Source organism: Podarcis pityusensis, assembly GCF_964106645.2.
Source record: "Podarcis pityusensis genome assembly, chromosome: 6".
Classification (NCBI taxonomy): domain Eukaryota; kingdom Metazoa; phylum Chordata; class Lepidosauria; order Squamata; family Lacertidae; genus Podarcis; species Podarcis pityusensis.
The window spans coordinates 53,622,340-53,646,195 of NC_138030.1; the positions used below are offsets into that span (position 1 = coordinate 53,622,340).

The 23,856-nt window shown below is 40.6% G+C and overlaps 1 protein-coding gene across 5 annotated transcripts; it reads right to left on the minus strand.

Moving 5' to 3' along the window:
* Positions 1 to 3,959: 3,959 nt before the first annotated feature.
* STIL (STIL centriolar assembly protein) lies at positions 3,960 to 23,738 on the minus strand. 5 transcript variants are annotated; one of them, XM_081009345.1, is made up of 17 exons: positions 23,189 to 23,738; positions 20,648 to 20,716; positions 18,920 to 19,024; positions 17,941 to 18,056; positions 16,937 to 17,124; positions 16,262 to 16,509; positions 14,964 to 15,047; positions 14,679 to 14,765; positions 13,780 to 13,927; positions 12,806 to 12,915; positions 12,572 to 12,683; positions 10,647 to 11,714; positions 9,937 to 10,099; positions 8,972 to 9,191; positions 7,276 to 7,471; positions 6,514 to 6,770; positions 3,960 to 5,585 (listed from the first exon to the last, which is right to left on the minus strand). In XM_081009345.1, exons 2-17 carry the CDS (start codon positions 20,680 to 20,682, stop codon positions 4,766 to 4,768), a joined length of 3,957 nt encoding a protein of 1,318 aa, XP_080865471.1. In that variant the 5' UTR covers positions 20,683 to 20,716; positions 23,189 to 23,738; the 3' UTR covers positions 3,960 to 4,765. The 5 variants fall into 5 exon arrangements, with proteins under 5 accessions (XP_080865471.1, XP_080865473.1, XP_080865470.1 ...); XM_081009347.1 differs by lacking the exon at positions 23,189 to 23,738 and adding an exon at positions 22,594 to 22,821 and having other exon boundaries at positions 12,584 to 12,683; XM_081009344.1 differs by lacking the exon at positions 23,189 to 23,738 and adding an exon at positions 22,694 to 22,820.
* Positions 23,739 to 23,856: the final 118 nt, after the last annotated feature.

The window sequence follows — 23,856 nt, forward strand, 5'->3', positions numbered from 1 at the left end:
GCGCTGATGGATGGAAGAAAAACAAATAGAGCCTTTTTATTCCCGTCTATTCTCTCGGATCCTAAGCACGTATTAGCAGGATGTGCGTCCCATTCATTTTAACAGAGCATCGATGAGCAGTAAATGTCACATTTCCAAACCAAATTTCGTCTCCTTTCAATAGAGTCGTATGTGTGCAAGGCGCGTTCTCATTTGCATCGAACTAGGCGAAAAGCAGCTACAGTTAATCTGGAATACATGGAAGCCCTTTTGTGTCGGTGCATTTATCTCAAATCGGTGGGAAACCGTTTAAGTGTACTCCCGGTTAACTACTGCGGAGTAATTACCTCCCTTCGGGATCGATGCAGATATAGCATTCCCGTCCGAGGTGCCTTGAAATAAAAGGATGGAAAGTGGAAGTGACTCCGGGGGTCATTAATAGGCGTTGACATGATTTAGGGATGCGCTCAAGGTTTCTTTTTAAGGCTGCCGCAGCTCCTTTACAGAACAAGGGCTCTTTAAATCAGTCCAGGAATCGGGGTGAGCCCGTCCAGGGTCGGGGACGACGCAGGAGCAGGAGTAGACTTACTTTGTGTTCTGCCACCTAGCTTTGGGGAGCTGGCTTCAGCCTGCTCTCCTCAGACTATTTTGGACTACACGATGCGACTCAGGAAGGCAAGGCTGATAGTTTTAGGAGACTGTTCTACATGATGTATTTGAGATCATCATGCGGTTTACACTCAGACGAATCAGTTTGGGAGAGTTCCACCGTATGAAATACAACCTCTTGGCCTTTTATTTACGTCCACACGACACACCAACTACAGGCGCTATGCTGCGAATCTAGAGGCGCCCTTGTCCTGTGAATCCGATTCCGACTGGGTCCCCCATTAAAATTAAACCCGAAAGTGGCAGCAACCTTAAAAGAATGGTTGTCTGCCCCGTAATAAATATGCTTTCAGCCAGATTGGCTTGAAATCATCCATTGTCCTTCTTAATACAACATAAATTGTCACTTTGCAGCTTCTAGCGGGGTAGTCTCCTGCCGCAAAAAACAATGAAGATGATTGTGGCACGTTAAAGACGAGCGCATTGGTTGTGACATAAGGCTTGGTGGAGTCCAGTCCACTTCATCAGATCAGATGCACTCAGTCCACTAAAGCTTATGCTATAATGCGTGGTTTTTATGGCCTTCTCTGCGGTAGCCCCTTCGTTTTTGGAATGCTCCCCAGGGAAGCACGCCGCAACTTTGCTATCATGTTTTTATCAGGTATTATTGTAGATCTCAGACATTGAGAGATCTTTCGCAACATAAAATTACAAAAGGAAAAACATTGGATTGGATAGTTCAGTTGATAGAGCATGAGACTCTTAATGTCAGAGTCGTGGGTTCAAGCCTCACATCGGGCAAATGATTCCTGTATTGCAGGGGGTTGGACTAGATGACCCTCGTGGTCCCTCCCAACTCTACAATTCTATGATGATATAATAATACAGTGGTACCTCTGGTTACGTACTTAATTCGTTCCAGAGGTCCGTTCTTAACCTGAAACTGTTCTTAACCTGAAGCACCACTTTAGCTAATGGGGCCTCCTGCTGCCGCCGGAGCACGATTTCTGTTCTCATCCTGAAGCAAAGTTCTTAACCCGAGGTACTATTTCTGGGTTAAGGGAGTCTGTAACCTGAAGCGTATGTAACCCGAGGTACCACTGTAATGAGAACAAAAACAAGCCAGCAATCTCTCCTCCCACTTCTATCGCGCTTCTTATCTTTCTGAAAGTGGCTGACCGAAAGGGGAGAGACTGGAAGACGGAGTAGCGATGAGCAAACGTTAAACGCGGGAGTCGGTCTGTCAGTCATCCGGACATCAAGGGGGGAACTAGGGCTTCGTGATCCAGGGAAATACAAAGAGCCCGATCAGCAGATTAGGCCCGCTTCCCTTAGACGCGAGGATTTCCCTAATGATGCTGCTTCAAGGGGACTCAGCCGCCGCCTGACGTCTCTAACCCAGGCTCTAAGATCGGAGGAAGGAGGCCGAGGAAGAGCTTCCCCCTCCCCAAGGGAGGCCGCTCACGACGCTGCTGGGAAGCCAGGAAGATCAGCCCCAGAGCAGTCACGACTTGTCCGCCAGGCCTGTCCTGCACGCTGCATCCGGGAAACACGAGCGCCACTTCCTCTCGCCGGAGAGGAGAGAAAACGAAGGCGGCAGAAGGACGCGATCGCGGGATGGGGATGAATTAAGAGTCACGTCTCGCCCTCCTTAACCCGGCACAAGATCCTAAGAGAGCTCCAGTTAGGCTGGAGGGGTGTCTGCGCTCCCGTATGACCTCGCCACAATGGGCAAAAGTAGTGCTCCGAGCATGTGCAGAGTGCAGCAGCCATGACCCTGAAAAGTCACATTTGGGCACTCCCAGGACTTGGCTGCACCCGCTTGAGCTGCAATATATCTTGTTATACAGAAGAAACCAGCTGGCACATGGTGACTTGCAGATCACCAGAATTGTGAGCTGGTAAAGTATGCAGTAATATTTCAGCTTTAAGATGCAGAGGCAGAGTGGGGGTCTGTCAGCATATCTACAAGAAGCCATGATAGAATAATCAATGCAATTCTAAGCTTATTAATCAGTGGTTAAACACTTGGCATCTTAATAATAATAATACAATAATAATTTATTATTTATACCCCGCCCATCTTAACTGACCTCCATTCAAAACTTCCCTTTGGCAGGGTCTTCAAGCTTCCATTGCATTCTTCAAAACACTCGCTACACATTTCTTGGGACACAGGAAATGCAAGAAAAAGGCAATGAGGCATCTAAGAACAGCACAGATTGGGGTAGAGGAACAGGCAATCTCAGTGCCAGAACAGATGGTAAACAACAGCAGTCTCAATGGAAAAAGCATCTCTCACATCCCTCAATCATAGACAACCGTCTCATGCATCAATATTCCAGTCTCAGCCATAATAGGGCTGAATCTCAGGTGCATAAATGTTGTTGCCAGAGACTTTTCCACATCCATGGTCCCCATACCAAAGGGGCAACCTCACTTTTTTGCAGTATGGAACACAACTTGGAATAGCAGGGCCAGAAGTAGTAGTGAAAGAAATTAGAAAAAGAGAAGGAAGGTTCTTTTTACACAACACCTTAGATAAGGCATTTCTCCACTGTCACATAAAATAAATATTTTAAATATAGGGGAATACAGAGGAAGGAGATGATAATTAAGTTGCCATAGGAGAAAAATGAATGTGAAAAGTGCATGAAGGAAAGGAACAGTAAAAGACGAAGATGTGGTGGTGGGGTAAAGCTTATGGAACAGATTTTGCAGAAAAGGGGGGGGAGGAAGTTATACCTCTGCAGCCAGTCTGTATTTAGCTTGAGGAAAGCTGAAGTATGGAACTTCCTGCTAGAGGGAAATTGCAGTAGCAAAGAATTCAGCAATTTCCAAAGAGGGACTGGATATCAATAGTTGACAGCTAATTAGTGGTACCTTGGGTTACAAACACCTCGGATTACAAACACTTCGGGTTACAGACTCTGCTAACCTGGAAGTAGGACCTCGGGTTAAGAACTTTGCCCCAGGATGAGAACAGAAATCACGCACTGGCGGCGCAGCAGCAGGAGGCCCCATTAACTAAAGTGGTACCTCAGGTTAAGAACGGTTTCAGGTTAAGAACGGACCTCCGGAATGAATTAAGTTCGTAATCAGAGGTACCACTGTATGTCAAACTCCACCTAAATTTTGTGGCTTGTTCTGGCCCTGCATTGCCAATTTGTGCCTATTGGGGCTTCAGTAATTTTCAGTTTTCTCAAGTGGCCCAAGGAAAGTTTGAGAACCCTGTTTTAGGCAATTACCAAGAGTCATATGTAACTTCTGCTAAGCTAATATAATGGATTTCCTCACCACATTCAGCAGTCCCCACTCTGCATATACCAGCAAAAATATTATGAAGTGAGGGACATCACCATGCATAATGATGGATATCATTCCAAATTTTTTATTGGAAAAAACAATGTAAAACAGGCTAAAGGACTTTAGGCCTTCATGGAAGATAATGAATTAAAACTATTATGGTAACACACACAGAAATAAAATAAACCAAATTTAATTTTAAAAAAACCCTGAGTATAACAAGTCTGCATATTACAAGTGTCAAGTACATTTTATTTAGACATTCAAAAAATGTTAATGATTTCAAACACAAATAGATAAACAGTTCAGCAATTTATCCAGCATTTGTTCTTTATGTTCATGCTACAAGACAAAAAACAAGATAAGGGTGAAATTGGTTGTCCTTGTTTTTGTTTCATGATCATAGTAAACATTATGAAATTTTATTTCAAATTTGTGTAAGAATCGGGGCTGTCTAATGAAGTGCATTACTCCAATGCTTGAACGGACTCAAAAAAGGTTAATGCTTTAAACTGAGTAACCAAAATAATCTCATCCTAAACCCCCTTTCCACTTCAGCATTAAGTTGCCAAAGTCCATTTTACAAAATTCATACATATGTTTAAAAAAGTATGTCCCATTACATATATATTTGCTGACCTTTAAGAGCATAAAGACACATCAATAAACATAAAGGTGTAAATATTTATATTTGAGATGACAGTCAAGCCATCACACCAGGCATACATTGAACCCTTTCCTCCCATTTAGTTTATTGCCAAAACCACTTGAAAAGAGTTGGTGGCTTCTTGATTAAATTGAACTACAGAAAACTGGTTCAACTTGTATTGAAAAGTCCTGCAAGGTGTTGGTTGCCAATAAATCAGACACGTTAAAATAACTTGGGTAACTGTCTGAGTTTTTGTACATCAAGGAAAGTACCCACTGAATTCATGTTGTCCACTTGCTTTAAATTATCAACAATAGGAGCTTGATGAGTTTCAGATACAATTTGATTATCTAGATTCTCTTTGTCCGGATGCTGAGTAAACTCTGCTTTTCCAGGTAGAAGTTTCATTTGGGGGTTCATGTCTTTAAAAAATGGATACGAACTCTCATCTGACTGGTGAAGGATTCGAAGTGGAATGACTGCATTTGTAACATTTCTTAATATGGGACCCTCTGGATTAGACAGATGAGTACTAGATAGTTCAGATTCATGATGTGCTGGATTAACAGAAAGTCTCTCATTTCCTCTTTCGTAGGGGTCTTTCTGGCAGCTAAAGCCATCTAAAATAGGGTTTAAATTGAGTTGCAGAACAGGTTTTATGTTCTCTCCTCTACTGAAGTCAGTCTGTTCTTTCTCTTCATCATCACTGCCATCACTGCTTTGCAATAGTCCATACCTTTTCATGTACTTCTTGGTTGCAAATGACATATTGCTTGGGGAAATTAAGCCAAAGCCCACCAAAGTCTTATCAGTATTAGTGTGCAAGAGAGTCTGTACAGATGAAGCCACAGAATTTTTTTGGCTTGAGTGACTCAGAGAAAGCTGTGACAGTTGACTTTCACTTAGGTACTTGAGTGCAATAGCATTTGCTTCCATACTCAGATCTACTCCATTGGGAGTTAAGCCACTCATGCCAACATTAGCAAAAGAGATGTAGTTTAGACCTGGGACTACAGCTTCAGGATTAATACAGGCCAATATGCTAGAAGAAAACAAAGAAAAACAAGTTATTTTAACTTGATGCAAGTAAGTATACAGGGTGTACCTTATTCTACCTAATTGTAGCCATCAGGTCACAAAATGTCAATGTACTTTAAAGATAGGCTATCCTACTAGCTAAGGAGCCGAGGACAGTATTTAAAGCTTAGGTTGACAAGTCAGTCTTTGGAAGCCTAGTTCTGTCCTACAGATATAGTAGCTGCTAACTATGGCTTACCAACTCAGACAACATTGATAAATGCTTTTTGGGTCCTTTGGAAACAGACTGCATGCCAATTCAAACTGCCAATGCTTATATCCAATGCTAATCCTACACAGAGTAGAAGCATTCAAATTAATGAACCTAAGTCACTCATGTTATTAAGTTACTAACTTTAATGGGTCCACTCTGAGTAGGACTGGGATTGGTGAAGCAGACCCCTCCCACATAGGTCAACTTTGACAGATGGAAGGGTTTCTCTCTCCTGCTTTAGATTATGTTCTTGCCTAAATGCTGAATTACATGATACATAAGTGTATCAATGCATATTTTAGGATACAGTGCACTTAGAATGCATATTTAGAAAGAGAAAAACCAAAATCTTCATGTAGATTAAAACGATTTTAGATTATTGTGGGATTGAGCCTGAATAGACCTCTGAACATACACATGTGAAACTGACAAGCACGAAAAGGACACCAACATGAATTGACTGATCTATCCATCCCTACCCACAAAAGTCATTATTTTTGGCCCTTTGGAGTATGGATATGGGAAGCCCTCCAGGTGATGTCGTCTACAACTCTCATCATCTCTGAACACTGACTGAACTGTTAAAGAATATCCGATTCCCATCCCCGCTTTAGAGGGATGAAGCCATTTATAAGCTCAGTCAGACTTTTTTGTTCTTTATTTAGAGCAATCTTTCTACCTGGCATTCTCTACTTTGTGTGCACTGTTCATCATCTTGTCAGGAGAGTCAAATTTTACTCCAAGGTTCCTCAGTTGTTTCAAGGTTGCATTCAGAACAATATCTTTATCACTTAGAAGTGGATCAGGATTGACTGAGCCTCTTCTTTCTGTTTTGTTCATTTTTGAAGCTGTGGTACATTCACTGCTGGTAATGTCCTTTTGTACTGAGGAACTGTTTTCTGCAGAAGATTCCTTCAAGAAGTGGTTCACTTGACCCTAAGGAAACATAGAAAGGAAGGTACAGAGAACTGTAGAAAAAGCTAATCAAAGCTATAGGATATTAGCAGTCTCATACTTAGCATGCTACGGAATAGTTTTGTATGTCAAGGCCAATCAAATATTCACAGAAGATCAGAACTTTTTTCATAATGAAACTTCATTTCAGATACTCAGAGTGACATCTGACTAAGTCATACTCAGAGTCGGAAAGTACAACTTAGATATCACCCCCAGTCATTGCAATCTTAAATTATTGTTGTGCCACATACTATTTGAATTAAAAGATACACGAATTACATCTTGAAAAACTATTCTGGCATGCAAAATATCAGAAATGCGTACTATGGACTGTAAAATGAAACATGAAGGCTCAATAAACAGTTGGACAACACAAATCTGTTTTATAAAAACTGCATTTTTTAAAAAAATAAAGCCTGGTAGCTTCTCTGCTAATACCACTAAGGAGCATTGGGTCAAGGAATGATACATCGAAATAACTTACCAATATATCCTGGTAAAACTTCTGGTCATCTGGTGGGGCATTTGGAAGGTAAGTGATAACATGCTCAATATTTTGTTCATTAACTGCTACCAAATGACTGTCAGCTCTCTCTGATGGGCTGGTCTGCATGCACATGCTAACACTTTCATTCATTGATGAAATTGGGGGAAGTCCTGAGTCAGCATCTGGTCCACTACTAGAAGCAGAGAATAGTGAATTAGTAGAGAAGATTCAAATGAGTTGATTTTGAACAGAAGTGGGAAAGTGGGTCAATACTAGTGTGAAGGCTATAAAATGGGATGGTCATTATCAGCAATGCCATGGCAAAATGCAAAAGCTGTATTACGATGAGTATTCAACCATATTCTACACAGCAAGTTGGAATAACTTCAATAATGAAGAAAAAAAGTATGCCGCTTAAGTATACTCTTGTCATTCCCAAACCTCAAGCACTTCCTTGATGGAGTAAGTTTTGACCAAACAACCAAGTTAGCAACACCTGTACATTTACTGCACAGTAAAGAATTATGCAGAGTCCCTTAATTAAATAAGATTTAATGCATATTTGCAGATCACAACAAGAATTGCTATTTTAACAGCTAAGGCTAGAAACATGGATAATTAATGCCAAAATGCCTGCTAGATCATCAAATGACCTGAAGAGCAGCATAGGTATTAATGGTATTCAAATAATGCAGCTTAAAGTAATCAATTGTGTATGCTAAAAGAGATAAGATTAAATCATGTACTGTCATTACAGGTTATCAGTTACTGCCAGAGAAGTGATTTTTCATCACTCAGAAATTTTTTGAAAGCTCAATATGTGAAAAATCACTTTTAGCAACTGGGATGCAAGCTTCATCAAGAGATTGCTTGCTTGATTACAGTAAGTTCTGTATGCCCATGACTTGTTTCTATAGTTTGAGATCCTAGTCATCAGTAAAGCTGCACATGAAGTTGCAGTGAGGCAGGCATGCTTTTTTTTTTTTTAATTCCTCGCCTCCACAAATAAGCAATCCATTTTTACCCATGAAAAGTGAAGTTAGGATTGATTAATGGGGCTGCTGCATTGTAGCTGCCACTTAACTCAGTCATTAGCATTTCAAGCAAGTTGTCTGCAGTATCTGGTCATATAGGAGGAAAACATCTGCTAAAGATGCACAACTTTGAGTGGCTGTAGATATATTGTAGAATCTTTGCTGATTAATTCATTGCTACAGTCAGTGTTCTACATGGTTTTAGCTGCTATACTGTTTATTTAAAACAGTGAACATAATACAAAGTCAATTAGACTCACTTTTTTTGGGGGGGGGAATGAAAATAGCCTTTTTGAAACCAACCCAAATTCTTAGAATTAACATTTTAGTTCTGACAGGTGACAAACACACATAAAATGGCTTGTTCTGAGGCTGAGCAGAGAAATACAGATGTACAACAAAACAATCATGAATGAGAGATTACTGAACTTAAGTGAATAATACAAACCACTTCAGCTCAGGCAAACAAGGCTGCCAACTGTGGTCAACTTTTTCTACAAATATGCATTATTGAAGGCAAAGGGAGGGAACTGAGGCAAACCAATGTGGAACTGTATGCCTCCACCAGTGTACTCCTGAAAAATCAGATGGGTTTCACACAACATAGTATATGTAGGTTATTAAAGTATGGGGAATTTAAACGAGGGTTGTTTTTTTACCGGAGTCCAGAGGGCTGATTAGCTCCTTCTACAAGAAGATGAATACTATCCACAAAACTGGGTATGTCAACAGCATTTAATGAAGAGGCAATGCTTGCTTCACTCCTGTTCTTCTCAGTGTTCATAGAAATATTGATGTCTTCATTGGATATTTCAACATCATCTTGTTTCACATGCTCATTTTTATTTTCCAAAGTAGCATTCCACATCAAGCTAGCACCTAAAGTAAAACAGGAAGAAAGCCTTGGTTGAATTTAGCTAGGCTGGTGGCACCACTCTCTGTCTCTGCATGTATTGTGTATTCTATCCCAGTCCCAGATGTCCATCAACTTCATGCGTTATAGCAAATCACTGGTACAGCTTGTTGCAATTACTAGCAGTTCCTTAATGTGACACTCAGTGTTTAAGTAACTGAAAATGATAAATATTAGCAGTCCTCTCATGGGCAGTTTCACAACATGATGAGCTTGTGCATTTCATACAAATTTGGTAATCTTGATAATACCAGTTTTGGACTCTAGCAGCAGCCATCAAAACAAAAGTAGTTGAAGTCACAACACACTGAAGTGTGATTTGAGGCTGTGACGATCACATTAGTAACTTCTCTTTAGCAAGACAAGATCCACTGCACTAAAAAAACCCCCACAACTTTAACATTTGAACACTGCTGTGAGCAAACCAACTCAATCACATTAATTATTCCACAAAATTTACAGTCTTTCAAGCAATTAATATTCAGTTCTCAGTCATACTATACTGTATTGGAATCTACCATGATACAACAGTCTGGGTACAGGACCCAAGTTTGTTAGCAGAGCGGAACAAATAGGAAGACAGCACAACACTACTGGATCAAATAGGAAGACAGCAGAGCAGACTCTGAACAGCTAAAATGGTGCTAAAATATTTTCCCACTGCTGAGTTATACCAGTGTAACTTCAATAAGGTGTACAATAAACCAATACCTGTGCTCACTGCAATGCTGACACTTTTCTTCATGTGTAACCCTGTGGATGATTGGGTTTCCATGGCAACAAATTCTAGTTGCTTCTCAGACTGTATGCTACTGTTTGCTATAGTTTTGGTTGAACAGGGCTGAAGAGTTTGTGCTTCTAAAAGCCGCTGAATCTGTAACCATGTAAGATCAGTGTTAATTATACTGCCAAGATAATAAAAGTGGGGAAAGTAATTAGTAAATATCACTGTCATATCAATTTGTCTCTTATGAATACAGAACTATTCTTTCTTTAAGATGATTAAAGGCAGCATCTTTAAGTCCTCTTTATATAAAAATGCAACACTGCTAACTGTAGAACAGAGAAAAGCACATATTGCTATTAAAACAGTTGAGTTTCATTAATTAAAACCTAGTTGGTTTCTATTCTGCACTGAACTTAATTCCAAACAACTTAATGGCTCACTAAATTGACTAGTAAACCAGCCAGCTTAATTCTGAAAGCATAGCTAACGAGCTATGTGAAACTGTTAAAAGACATAGTATTAACCCACTACATATTTCTACTAGGCTCTGAAGAGGCCACCTATTAACAGACAAGTACACAAGGCCAAAGTTGTAATCTGATAATATCGTAAGTACCATGAGTGTAAAGACCATGTTCCTGTGATGAACCTAGTAAATTCTAAGCACGTACACAATAGATTTAACCCAACAAACCTGAGCTTGTAGCAGTTTGATCTGCTTATCTTGTTCAGCAAGAATTTTGTAAACATCTGAAGGTAAGTTCATTATTCCATTATTGGGTCCCAACTTTGATGCATGAGTGTGCACACAAGCCGGATACACTGCATGTGATTGTGCACTGCCAGGGTCTGAAGAAGAAATCTTTACTGTAGCTGACATGTCATCATTATGCGGGCAAAACTTCCCCACTATTCCATGATGGCCAAGGTTCATAGGACTACTTGTGGTACACACTGGGTTGCAGCAAGGATCTATATATTCTATATTTTGATGAAACATTAATTGTGTACTCTCCTGGGAATTACTTGACTGGATTTCAGGTGTGTGACCGGAACCCACTGTAGACATCCCTTGCCAAACATTTGTTGGACTGTATTGCATATGGTCACGTAACTGGCAGCTGCAGACACAGTGGGGACAGCAAGGTGAGCTCTGAGATGGTATCCGGAGTTCCATGGGTCTTCTCATGTGTGGAGATGACAAAGGACAACTGTGCCAGGAAGGCTGGGAAGCTAAATGAGATTGTTTAGAGTTAGATGCTGAGGGTCCATTAAAAGGAAGCTCTCCTTTGCTTTGTGTAGGCTCATTATTTGCCAAGTGTTGTTCTGGTGTTCCAAGCCGATGGGAAGAGGTGTTGGGAGAGAACCCGCTACAAGGAGTTGAAGGAGAAGAAGAGGAAGAAGACCCAGAGCTCTTTCTCGCTTGAGATCCAACTACACCACAGTTGGACTGCTGTTGTAGTGGAGGTTTCTTTCCATTGGAAGGTTTTAAAACTGAAATTCTCTGCTTTATCTGGCTTGGTAACTGCCTTGGAGAAGGCTCTCTGGCACAGAAACCCAAGCTTTGTTTCCCAGAATCACAGCTCTGAAGTTGGTGGGATGGATGCCCTATGGAACATGCCATCTTAGCAGGTTGATGTCCCAATGAAGGTTGGGGTTTTTTATCCATCACCATGACATTTTTGGATGTTGACACAGATTCTGTGGAGATGCCATCAAACACAATAGACAGTTCAGGAACCGAAGGCTGGATCTCTGTCATCTGGAAACGAGGACAATATAAACTTAAGAAATGCATAGATCAACACGTATTTTATGTTACCAATTTAATTGGAATGTTCCTCCCCCACCTGAGAAACTGTTGTAGCAGCTTCCACTACACTATGGAGAAAGAGAAGGCAGACATCACTATGTAAGTCATACCCCATTGTAGAGGAAACCTACTTCTACCAGGAGACCTTTAATAAGATATTATCCCAAGTCCTTGCCAAAATAGGAGTCCTTGTGCCATTTTAATGGAACCTCAAATATTGATACTATACATGTACTGTAGACAGATGCACAGGTACAAGTGTTTCAAATGGAAAGAAAAAGCTATTGCAGAAAAACACTGTTTCTATTTTGACAAAGTGCATATAAGTCTCTCTATTAAAACACTACTAGCACAGTTATTGTCTACATCAAGAGACAGTCATTGGTTCCATCTTTAACTTAGGAAGCAGAAAAATTGAAGGCAATCAACATTTGCATTCTTAAGAAGCCTATCTGTACAGCTCAACCATTATTTCTTCTCCCTCCTTCAATGTGCTTTTAGAGGACCTCCCTAGTAAATTAAGTCAAACAATGGGGCTATGGGTCAGCTGATTTATTTGGTCTACATGCTTCCCACAGTAGAATATGAAGTCTCCTTAAGAGGTTTCTTTATAAAGTTAATCTGAAACATGTACTTGCAGCAATAAAGGGTTAATAGCACCACAGCACAACCTGGTGGTAAGAGCATGGAATACAACTATCCCGGCAGCACTGATGCAGAAGCTGAGTGCTTAAGAATTCCTACTAACTACCCAAAGATACTGATATTTTCTCTAAAAACTTGAAGATACTAAATCTTGGAGATACCTGCTGACTCACTGGGTGAGGACGGGGAAATGGTCTTGGGGATGCATCCTCTTCCACACCAGAGTCATGATCACTAACAGAAAGTTTACTAGCTGAGGAACCTTGTGATGGGCTAAAAAAATAAATAAAATAAAATCAAGTTTTGAGTTTTGTATTACATAGAAAATGTTTTGATTGCATAATAGAAAACAAAAATGTCTGATTAAATGCATAAGTATTTGAAAAAGGTCTCACCTGCTAAAGGAAACATTCTTTGAAATTTTACTGAAGAACTCCACTTCTGCATTTTTATTTTCTGAACTTAGTTCAAATTGAATATGGTATTTATCTGATGGCTCCACGTTCTGAAATGAAGTAGATGTAGTCAGTAAGCTCCATTTAACAATTACCACACAACTTATCCCAACCAAAGTCATGTAAGAACTCTTCAAACAAACCCTAGCAGTAGTGCTACCTTCTTGCTTCCTATGAGTTTTTATATTCAGGGCACCCTGGACTGGAGTAAAGATTAATGTTAAACAGGAAGGTACTTGGTAGAGGATAAGAGCTAGAGCAGTGGTTTCTAACTGGTGGTCTGCGGACATCTGTGGCACATACCCATCAACTATCTAGGACATCCCATTTGGGGACTGTGCTTTTACATGGGTCATGTGACTCACATGGGAACACAGCCCAGAAGACACATGTTTGGTCTTCTGGGACATGTTGGTGCTGGGACAACATTTTCAAAAGTAGGGGGTCCATGCCTTGGCTTCTGAAAAACAGGGGGTACACAGTACTTAGCTGACTGAAAACCACTGAGGTAGAGGATCATTGGATACAGCAAATCCTCAGATATAGCACCAGATCTAGTGTACACAAGTATTTTGGCACACAGAGAAATGAGTAATAATTCCCAAAGGGAATCTGCCTGCTAGAACAAGCTTACCACATTCACAGTCCTGAACAAAAAGCATGGGCAGAGATATTGGAGTACTTATTTGCTTCCTAGTCCTAATGAAGCTGTTCTCACTATAAACTCCTGATTGTTGCTTTAAAGCCATGACAGTACCTGGCCTTCACCTGACATCACATATGACTTCAGAGATAGGGAATGGTTAGTCAGGTTAGGTTTGCTGGGCCAACTTTGCCCCTGTGATAAACAACCGTTGACAAGCACCCCATTGTAGCTGCACAGCCAACTTAAGTATGGAAATCAAGCAACTTACTTTAAAGCAACGTAATGTTTCTTTGCTTGTAAGTAGCTGGAAACCTAGTTTAGTATGTCCACCACAAGGAAGGCATTCATAGAACTCTGGATCTTTATGCGTCAGAGAATAAAGAATTACAAGGAAACTTCCTGATTCTGAAAGTACCCTGAAGAAAATAAAATAAAATACACTCATTAAACAGAAACAATAAATAAAAAAATCATTTGGCAATGTGATGTACTGAATTCAAATGAAATAAATAATTTTTTTAATTGAATTCAAATGGTAAAGCTTAATATAACAAATGCCATCAGATCACCTACAAGAACAGGAAGCAAAGGGGTAGTTCATATTTCAAATATAATTCAGCAATTGTGCTTTGTTGTTAAACTAAGTCCAGTTCATATATCTTCAGCAAGTTGCCCAGCTCACTATCTGAAAATCATATTGCTCACTTAGTTCTGGGGAGCATGTAATTCTGTTATAGAAGCTATAAGGGCTAGCAGGTACAACAGTTTCCAATTCACAACCCAGGCTCAATTAATAGTGCTGCTGATCATCTTTGAATGGTTTGAGTCAGGTTATCTTAAATATTATCTCTTCCTACATTAACCTACTTAGATCTGTCTGGGACAATCAAGCAATCTCCTGCTCCCTGATTTGTTTAATCTCTCTCTCACACACCCATTCTCTGTGGTTTCTGCCCAAAATGGCTGCCACCAAGCAGCAAAGAACAAAAAAACCCAAGGATGTAAGGAAGTAAGTTGTTTGGATAAGTGAATCTGTGGGGGATATAGTGAGGTTTGGTCATAACTCTGTAAGTGTGGATAAATGATTTTTTGATAGTGAGCTTGCAGGTGGCAGGACCTGTGTGTACTTATCATTTATTGAGAAAAGTTCATTTTAATTATTATCACCTTTCTTGAATTGAAGAGTTGAATAAGTAGTGCAGGCTGCAAGTCCAGACTTGTGGGCTGTTGATATGAGAGATTCCACTCAACCAGCTAAAGGAAGAAAAAAAATAGGTTTGATGCTATAAGCCAGTGCATTCTCATGTAGCATATATATTTTACTCAACTGAGTTATCCAGTTTAAGATTAATATTTCTGCAGTACATATTAAAACATTCTGCTTTTCTGGTCAATGCCAAGCTTAAAGAAAGAAAAACAGAGGAAACGTTCATACTTCATCTAAATACTTACATGCCAATCAGTGGCAAAGTATAAGCTTTGGGATCAGATTCAAGAACTAGCAGTAGTTTTCTGGTCTGGTCCATTGTAAGATAGCTGTAAATAAGAAAAAAAAATCCAAACTGTTTGAAAACCTATCTCAATCACTTGAGTCAACAAAAAGCTAGCCTTAAAAAACCCCCAATAAAATCCTTCTGAGGATTTTTCATTGGTCACAATCAGGCATGTTACTGGTGCAGGGAACTTGTGATGCTTTTAAAATATTGGTTGTATCCAATGGTGCTCTTGTGCTAGAAAAAGTGCTTCTGCAAAGGAGGGCGCCTGATTTTCACTGACCCATCCTACACAATAAAGTCCCCTGTGCCTCCTCCCACCAATCTTCTGTGGGTTTAGAGGACCCTCAGCATAGAGTTGCAATTGATAGAAAGGGGATTGGTGAAAATAGGGTGTCTTGCGGAAGTGCTTCCACTAGCTTAAAACCATTTTATATCCACAGGTAATACTAGAACTTAACACACAGCACATCTCTTATAATGATACACAAAACTATAGGTGGTATGTTCTCACATGTGTGTCAAGGAAAACCTGATTTCTAATACCAGAGTGGGCACACAAATTCAACCTTTGACTTATATATTGATTGAAAGAAATGACTGAACTTGCTTGTATAGCACCAGTTTTAATTTCAAAATCCAATAGAAACTAAGAATCCTCTGTGTAGGCCAATTCTTACACTAGAGCTGTTGAGAAATCTTCCGTGTGGTGGAGACACAATGTGTAAAAGCTGCATTTCATATGACTAATTAGTGCATTTTTCCCATTGTGTGGAGTTTCAATACCAGTTGATATACTATACTGACCAGCAAACTGTTCACAGGATAACAGGCAATTTACGCGGCAGACAATATTAGTGTGTTACAGACACTGTCTTAAGCTGCATTTTCAGCAGCTTCCACATGACAATAAATAAATCCATTCATGCTAGGCCAGTAATTTAAAGTGAGATATAGAAGGTTGCATCAGTTAATAATACAAAAGAGAGACCGTGTAATACAGCACAGTTTAGCTGTGACTGATGAAAATAGTTTTTAAATAGTGTCAGATCTTTATATTCAAAACAAAGAAACTCCCCTAGCCCTAGTCAATTATATAAAAAACCTGGAAATCATATTGGATGATTTAAAGGGACTGGAAGCTACTTTCCAAGTCTCCTTAGAAATTATGCATTGATATATTTTACTCCAAGACCAAATGAAACAATACAGACAACTGAAATTTACCAAAGTGAATAGAAATGAAGCTTAACATACCCACATTTGCAGGTACCCTGAACTTGTGTAATGCTCATGTGGCTGCTCAGATTTCTAGCAAGAGCTGTAGGAATTATTGGAACAGAATTCACAGGAGTGTATTTTAAGGCATTGGCAAATGTAACAGCTGCCCAGTGAAAGTCAAAGTTTAGGTTGTCCATATCTTCTGTGGAATAAATGTGAACTCTTAAAGTCAGCAATTTCGAAGGTTCCAAAGAATCTTGACTGTTCAAATTCTGTTGCAGTATCTATAGGGGAAAATTATGTCCGGATTAGTCTCAGACACAAGCATGTTAGCAGGGTTTGTTCAAAGTTTAAGAACAGTAATGGCATTCTTTTTAGGCTAGGCATCTAAACTTCTGAAAAGAAACTTAGCTGGTCAGAGCTGTGATATATGGAGATTATTTTATTTCCCCTCTCCTATAAGAGTGCTCCAGAGAAAAAGATGTGAGAGAGTGAAAACAGAAATAAACAGAAGGTAATGTTAAAGAAAAACAGTCGCCCTTTCCAAACTTATACTGAATAAAAAAGCTACACCCAGATACAGCTTTTCATGTCTAAGCATCTATCACTGTCCGGGACAAACTGAGAATAGCCAATGGATATTAACATAGAAAGACAGCAGCTATTCAATAAACAACCTTTGTGTTAAAATAAGGGTCTCAAGTTTCTTACCTTAAAAGCCAAGCTGAAATCTTCAGAACTGTGCACTATGACATCACCTGATGAAAATCCCCAAGCACTAACAGTACATGGAATCAAAAAATCTCCAGGAAGCGATGCTGTTGGTATTTTCCCCAAGCCACCAGTTACTTCACGACCCGGATCAAAACGATCTATTGTTAGTGATACACCTTCACCATCTGTGCCAGAGAAGTTAGGCAAGTTAGAATACATTCTATGAAGATGGCTCACTGATCCCAAATTTCACCAAGGCTTAAAACAAGACCGTTTGTTAGACTTATCAGCACTATGATGCTCACTCACATTTCAACGTTCACACAAACCCTGCCCAAAGTAATTAGACAGCTGTAATTTTGATGAAGTCTTATTTAAGTGATAGTCATCTTTGCATACAGCAGGTTGCTGGTTCAACATTTCCAGTTAAAAGGACATAAGGTAGCAGAACAGAAGATATTTTCCTGAGGTTACAAAGTCACTGCCAGTTACAATAGACTAGTAGACCATTGAGGTAACACTGTAAACAGGTTTGCATGTAAAGTAACACAAACATCAAAATGCACAGTTCAGTGAAATAGTCATCAACATGCCATCACTGTACAGTGCAACCTCAGTTGTAGAACGTAATCTCTAGTTGAAAGGATCTCAAGCAGCAGGGTTGGGAAAGTCACCTCAGACCTTGAAGAGCCATTGCCCGTCAGGAGAGACAATATTTAGATAGAACATGTGTAACCAAGAGGGTCCCCCACCCCCAATATTGTTGGATTACCAACATTGTGAGTGGCAAGGGACATTGGAAGTTGTAGTCCAGCAACATCTGGAGAAAGCAATGCTGATTCCACTGGCCTAGAAGGATCAATAGCCCAACAATGTAAGGCAGGCTCATATTTACACCCCTTGGTATCATTCACAAAATAATCATGTTATAAAGACACACTGCTGTAAGGCTTATTTGTTGAGTCAAATAGAATGGCAATGGCCTCTAACAAGATACCTACCTTCATCTACTGCAAGATTTCCAATCAGAAAACATGTGAAGGGTTTTCTTCTACTCTGCCTAGCATGACGATGGGTCAGTCGCAGTGTTTTCTCATGCATTATCAGTTTAGGATTTCTGAAGAAACACAAATTAAAGTTTCAGTACTTGAGTTTACTATTTCTAAGTATACGAAGACTGATAGTTATCTCAAAGAATAATTCACTACTGCCACAAAATACAAATGATCCATGTTACCAAAAAAAAAAAAAAAAAAAAAGGAAAGCAAGAATTGATGTGGGAAAAATTGGAGAAGCACCTTGAAAAAGTTGCTTAGGTTTGAAATTGTTCATTTATGTGTTATTAGTCCAAAAGCAACCATGATTCATTGTAATTATTTTTAGTAATTTTCCCAAGCTCAAATTTTGGATTTATTTTACTACATAGAAAATAGTTGAGTCAATCAGTTCTGAGTTGTTTATTGATTTAAAAAAACCATTACACTTCACTGAAATTATCTTGCTCCATGTATGGCAGAAAAATCAACTATGTCACTCTTGTGCCACATTACAGAAAGCGCAAACTACAGTATTAGCTGTGGCTTCTTAGGGACACCTTTTTCTCTGCCCTAAATACAATTTGTACTTGCCCAATGTCTTTTCTTGGGGTGCTGTATGATTTGTTGTTCCAATGGGTAAAATTGAAGGAAAGCAGTTACTGGCAAAACTTTAATAAAAGCTTCCTTACAGTACAAAATTGTTCAAACATGGAACAGACCACATATGGAGGTACTGGGCTTCCCTTTACTGGAAGTATATAAGCAGCAGGTAGTCATCCATCTGTCAATAATACTGCTGCTGCATCCTGCATTAAACAGGACTTGGACTAGATGACCTCCATGGTATTATAACAATTGGATTCAGAGTTGGAGGAAGAGTTATTGATAGATGAGTAAACAGTTCAGGGCAAGAAAAACTCTTAATCTATATGAGACGCCATACCTATAACACAGGTGAGAGACAATGCTTTCTCCAACAGGAGCTGGATTCCAAAGTGCACATTTTGATGCAGGAAAGCTGAAAGGCACCATTTTCCCCAAAACACCTCTGAAAAGACATACAAATTTACTACTTTTTATTTGGGTACAGTTGGAGATAAGCAGAAGACAAGTTTACCAAATTCTCCCAAAAGAATAATAATAATAATTTATTATTTATACCCCACCCATCTGGCTGGACTTCCCCAACCACTCTGGGCAGCTTCCAACAAAATATTAAAACACAGTAATCCATCAAACATTAAAAGTTTCCCTAAACATGGTAGGAGTGTGCTCCTTTAAGATGGAAAATGTAGGTTTTTCATATTCTCTTTAAATATATGTATTGCAAAGCAGTGGGTGGTATTCACCTAACTTTTATGCAGAGTAGACCTCCTGAAATGGCTCTAAATTAGTTATGTGCATTAATTTCAATTGGTTTACTCCAACTTAATTGAATACCACCCATTAACTACTTTTACGGTATTTTGCAAAAGAAGCCATTTCAAACAGAACACTTTCAGCTTAATTCAACCCAGTTGTAAGCAGTGCTGAATGTTTCATACACAAACTTAACTTAAAACTCCAGGGCATACTAGGACTGAGCTGAATAGTCTTTTTAAAGAATCATTCAAGGGCTGAGGAAATCAAATAGGTCCTCAAAAACAGTGCAATGGGAAAAAGCTTTGGACAATTCTGCTCCTTTTTTGTGGGGTGGAGGGTTGTGTTTGCCTTATTTTACATTACAAGTTACCTGAGGGGAGCTTTATTTTTCTTTAAACACTATGTTTAAGTAGCGCAGCCCTCTCATGCTGTCTTCCACACTAGCAACAATTCCTGAGTTGCCCACATGGTCATGTCAGGAAATGCTGCCAGGCTGGGAGCTAACTTGCAGAGAGCTCTGGACTGCTACGAGTGCATGCAAGGCTTTAAACACATGTGGCACAGTCAATGAATATCAATATGATTATCTCAAGGAAAACAGCCCACACCTCTGGTTTTCCCAAGCAACAGTGGCAAACTGGTGTAGTAGAGGGGAAAGGAGGAGGGAGTACACCAGCAAGTAATATCAACTACAGTGGTACCTCTGGATGCAAACGGGATCTGTTCCGGAGCCCCGTTCGCATCCTGAGCAGAACGCAACCCACGTCTGCGCATGTTACGATTCACCGCTTCTGTGCATGACATCATTTTGAGCGTCTGCACATGCATGAGCGGCGAAACCCAGAATTAACCCATTCTGTTACTTCCGGGTCACTGGAACACAACCTGAAAACGCTCAACCTGAAGCTACTTTAACGCGAGGTATGACTGTAACAGATACATATTACTGTTACACACATAAACAAAGTCAAGCTACTGGAACATATCATGTTGTCCTGGGTTCCTTAGATGGTAGGGCAGAACCTAACTTTAATAAAAATAAAATAAATATCAGTGACACATTTAGGACTGAACTGTTATAATTAACAAGCAGTGATACAATTTCTAGCTATCCATACTTTTCAACGTCTTCAGGGTACTCTGTTCTATTTGCCTTTATAGTGACTGAGTCAGAATCAGGGCCTCCGGAAATAAACATAAAAACACCTGAACAAATAGGAAGTGCTGCTGACGTGTGACTTGGATCCCTCATGTGACAGGCTGTAAATCATATTCATATTGAAAGAGATCAAAATTTCTGCAATAATACCTTTGGTTTTGAGACACAGGTGAAATTAGTTCCATGAGGCTTTAAGCATCCGTTTGATCACTTCACCCTCTGAGAAAATGCAAGAACAGGAATAAGTTAAAAGATACAGTTAAGTACCGCGAAGTAATCATGTCTGATACCAGTATTTTAGCATATTCCATTTCTGATATATCAAGGGAAGTTATTTATTGTCTAACTTGCAACATCTAATCTGCAACCTACCAGCAACATTTTTTTCCCTAGTCAAATACAGTAGTTGTATCTTGGCTCTCAAGTTTTACTTTTACATTATTCCAGTGCTAGGTCTGGTATGCCCATGTACATAATACCCACGTACATAAAAACATAAGAGCCTGCTGAATCAGGCCAATGGGCCATCTAGTTCAACATCCTGTTCTCACAGTGGATGAACAGTACACCTCTATCATGGTTATCACAATTTTGTGGAAGGGCTGTTATTGACCATGGAACTTTTAAATAACAAGTAGTCAATGTGGTGCCCTCCAGGTGTTCTTGAATTACAAGTCCCATCATTCCTGATGACTAGTACTAGTCATTCTGGCTGGGGCTGATGGAAGTTGTAGTCCAACAGCATCTTGAGGGCACATTGGCTAACGCCATTTTAAAGGCACAAATTCAATAACCGTCTCATTCCCCAGCATAAGTTATTGCTACTGTGTTCTACTGTTTCTTCCAACTGCTCAAAATCACAGTTAAGGTGACTAACAGTCATAATTTAAAATTTATGAAACAAAAACTTTTGTTTAAAGCAAACAAGAGTTTGCTTTCAGAATAGAAAGATATCTGTATTTGAAAATCAGCAGTGAATGATTCTACACTCCCCAAGAGTTGGTAGTCAAAACTCCATCCATCTGACCTGCTCATTTCTGCCTGCCCAAGATTTCTACTTTTTAAGATCACCATCACTTTTTATTGTGCTTCAGTGGTCTTTGGGGGCTTTGTCTATTTTGCCCAGTGAAAGAAGCGCTGCACTCAAGAAAGCAAACAGCAATGCTAGTTCAAACCACTGCTCTCAGATTTCCCTCCCACCAGGTCACCAGAACCATCCCCCACAGGTCAAATACTAGTTGGCAATCATCAGCTTAATGTGATGAATTACCGGTATTGAAATCCTATTAAATTCATAGGTAGCCAGCAACCAAAAGATGGGCTAAAGTGGCATTTTTTTGAGCCAATTCATAATCAAAAGTGATCAGTATTAGAGGAATATTAATTTATGAGCATTTTATATAACTGGGTGGTAGGCAACATCACCCTAATTTCAAATATTAACTGCCTCAGTTTTTATGACTGCCCCCTCCCAAACCCATTTAATTCAAGGTTTGGGTAGTTTGCCTACCCATGTGCTAGTCCTTCTGGTGTTGTGCACTGCTACAACTGCCAGTATTCTTGGCATATACTTTTATTCTTATTTTTGTATACTATTGTGCTATTTCATAACGGTGAGCCGTTTATACCTAATAACAATAATGATGATGATGATGATGTTGGGGGGAAAACCTTAATAGTAGATAAAACAGCTGCGGCTCTGGATTTTTCCCAAGGCGATACACTGAAAAACACGGATCTGAGCCATGTTTCCCCCAACCCCACCTCCGCGTCCCAGCCCCTACTGCACCTCACGGCCAGGCAGAGGGCAGGTGGGGAGACGAGGGGACTTCACCTATTGAACGTCCACGAGGCCCACAAGCTGTGACAGAAAGAGACAGAAACGCTGATTTGCTCGTGGACACAGCTCTGTGTTTTTAAAGATGGGGGGCGGACAACTTATTTGAAAAGGGAAACACCTGGTCTAATAGACAGGCGCGGGTGGGGGAGCTAGTTATGAGGGCAGCGCACAGGGAACCGAAGGGGCGGAAAGGAAACGGCGGGCGACGCGGGCAGAGAAAAGCCACCCAGCTCAGGCGCAGCGGTTCCCCACCTACCTCACGACTCCTCGCCAGAGCCCCCTTTTCCACGCGCCGCCAACGCACTCTCGGCGCTTGAGAGCCTGGCGCGGCGGCCAAGATGTAACCGAATTCCTACCTCCTCCCTGTTGTGGCGGCTCCGATGGCGGCACGGGCGGCCAATCAGCGATCCCTCTCCCGCGAGGTCCACCCAGCCAATCGTGGCTCTCGACCCCTTCTATTAATCGCTGACATCGCGTCAATCAAAACCGTCGCACCCGCCCAGCAGGTCTCCGTAACCAATCCAAAAGCCCTAAATGAGACTAAGGCCCGTTGCGCGCGCGCGGACCTCTTGTGGGAGGGATATTTAAAAAAACATGGCTTTGTTTTAAACGGTCGCAGCAAGGGAGCTATTGCGCAAGCGCAGAGTCTGAAAGTGGAAAGAGGAAGGGGCGTGATTCCTTTTGTTACCTTAGTGATAACAGATACCTAGGCTTCGAGCGATGCTTCAGAAAGTGCTTGGGTAAACATAGTTGTGGGACGGTCTATTCAAGTCATGCTTACATATAATCTTGTATACGTTTTCTTGAAAGTAAATGCCGCTGTATTTCAGGGGATTCGCCCCAGTAAGTACCTCCGAGGGTCGTTGGTAGGACTACTCGGCATGTCTTATTCAGAGCGAAGTCCATTTTCAGTGGGTAAGCGGATACAGGATGGAAGCCTAAATACATCGCAGCAAAAACGTTATTTTGGCGCCTTAAAGACGAACAGGTTTAAGTGGCATCATCTGCAGACTGGTCTACTTTCAGCTGATATATGTCATCCCCGGTTGCAAGATGCTTCCTCTACTACACTCTCACCTGCCAACTAGAATGCATCTGAGGAAGTGGACTCTTGTCCACAAAAGCGGGAGGGGGCCACAATGCTTCGGCTTTGTGGTGCTTTGTCTTGCCCTCTTCCCAAACAATGCCAGCATAGTAGCATTTCTGCTGCCAAAAGTTTGCAAGCAATCGCAGAAAGGACAGAGACCTACAAGAAGCTCCTTTCGGGCGCGTATCGCATGCATAAATCCATATATACTTCCAAACGAGAATAGGTATTTATAGATGTCTATCTCTGTGTGTGTGTATATGTGTGCGTGCGCGTGCGTACACACATACGCGTTTCTTTGTTTCTTTTTTAGTTGCTCCTGAAAGTGTCCCCTCCTCATCCAAGGAGGATCCCTCCTAGACAAGGCGACCCGCCCCCCATCTAAAACAGCCTCTCCTCCGGAGCCCTTCACGGGACGCCGCGCGGGCACAA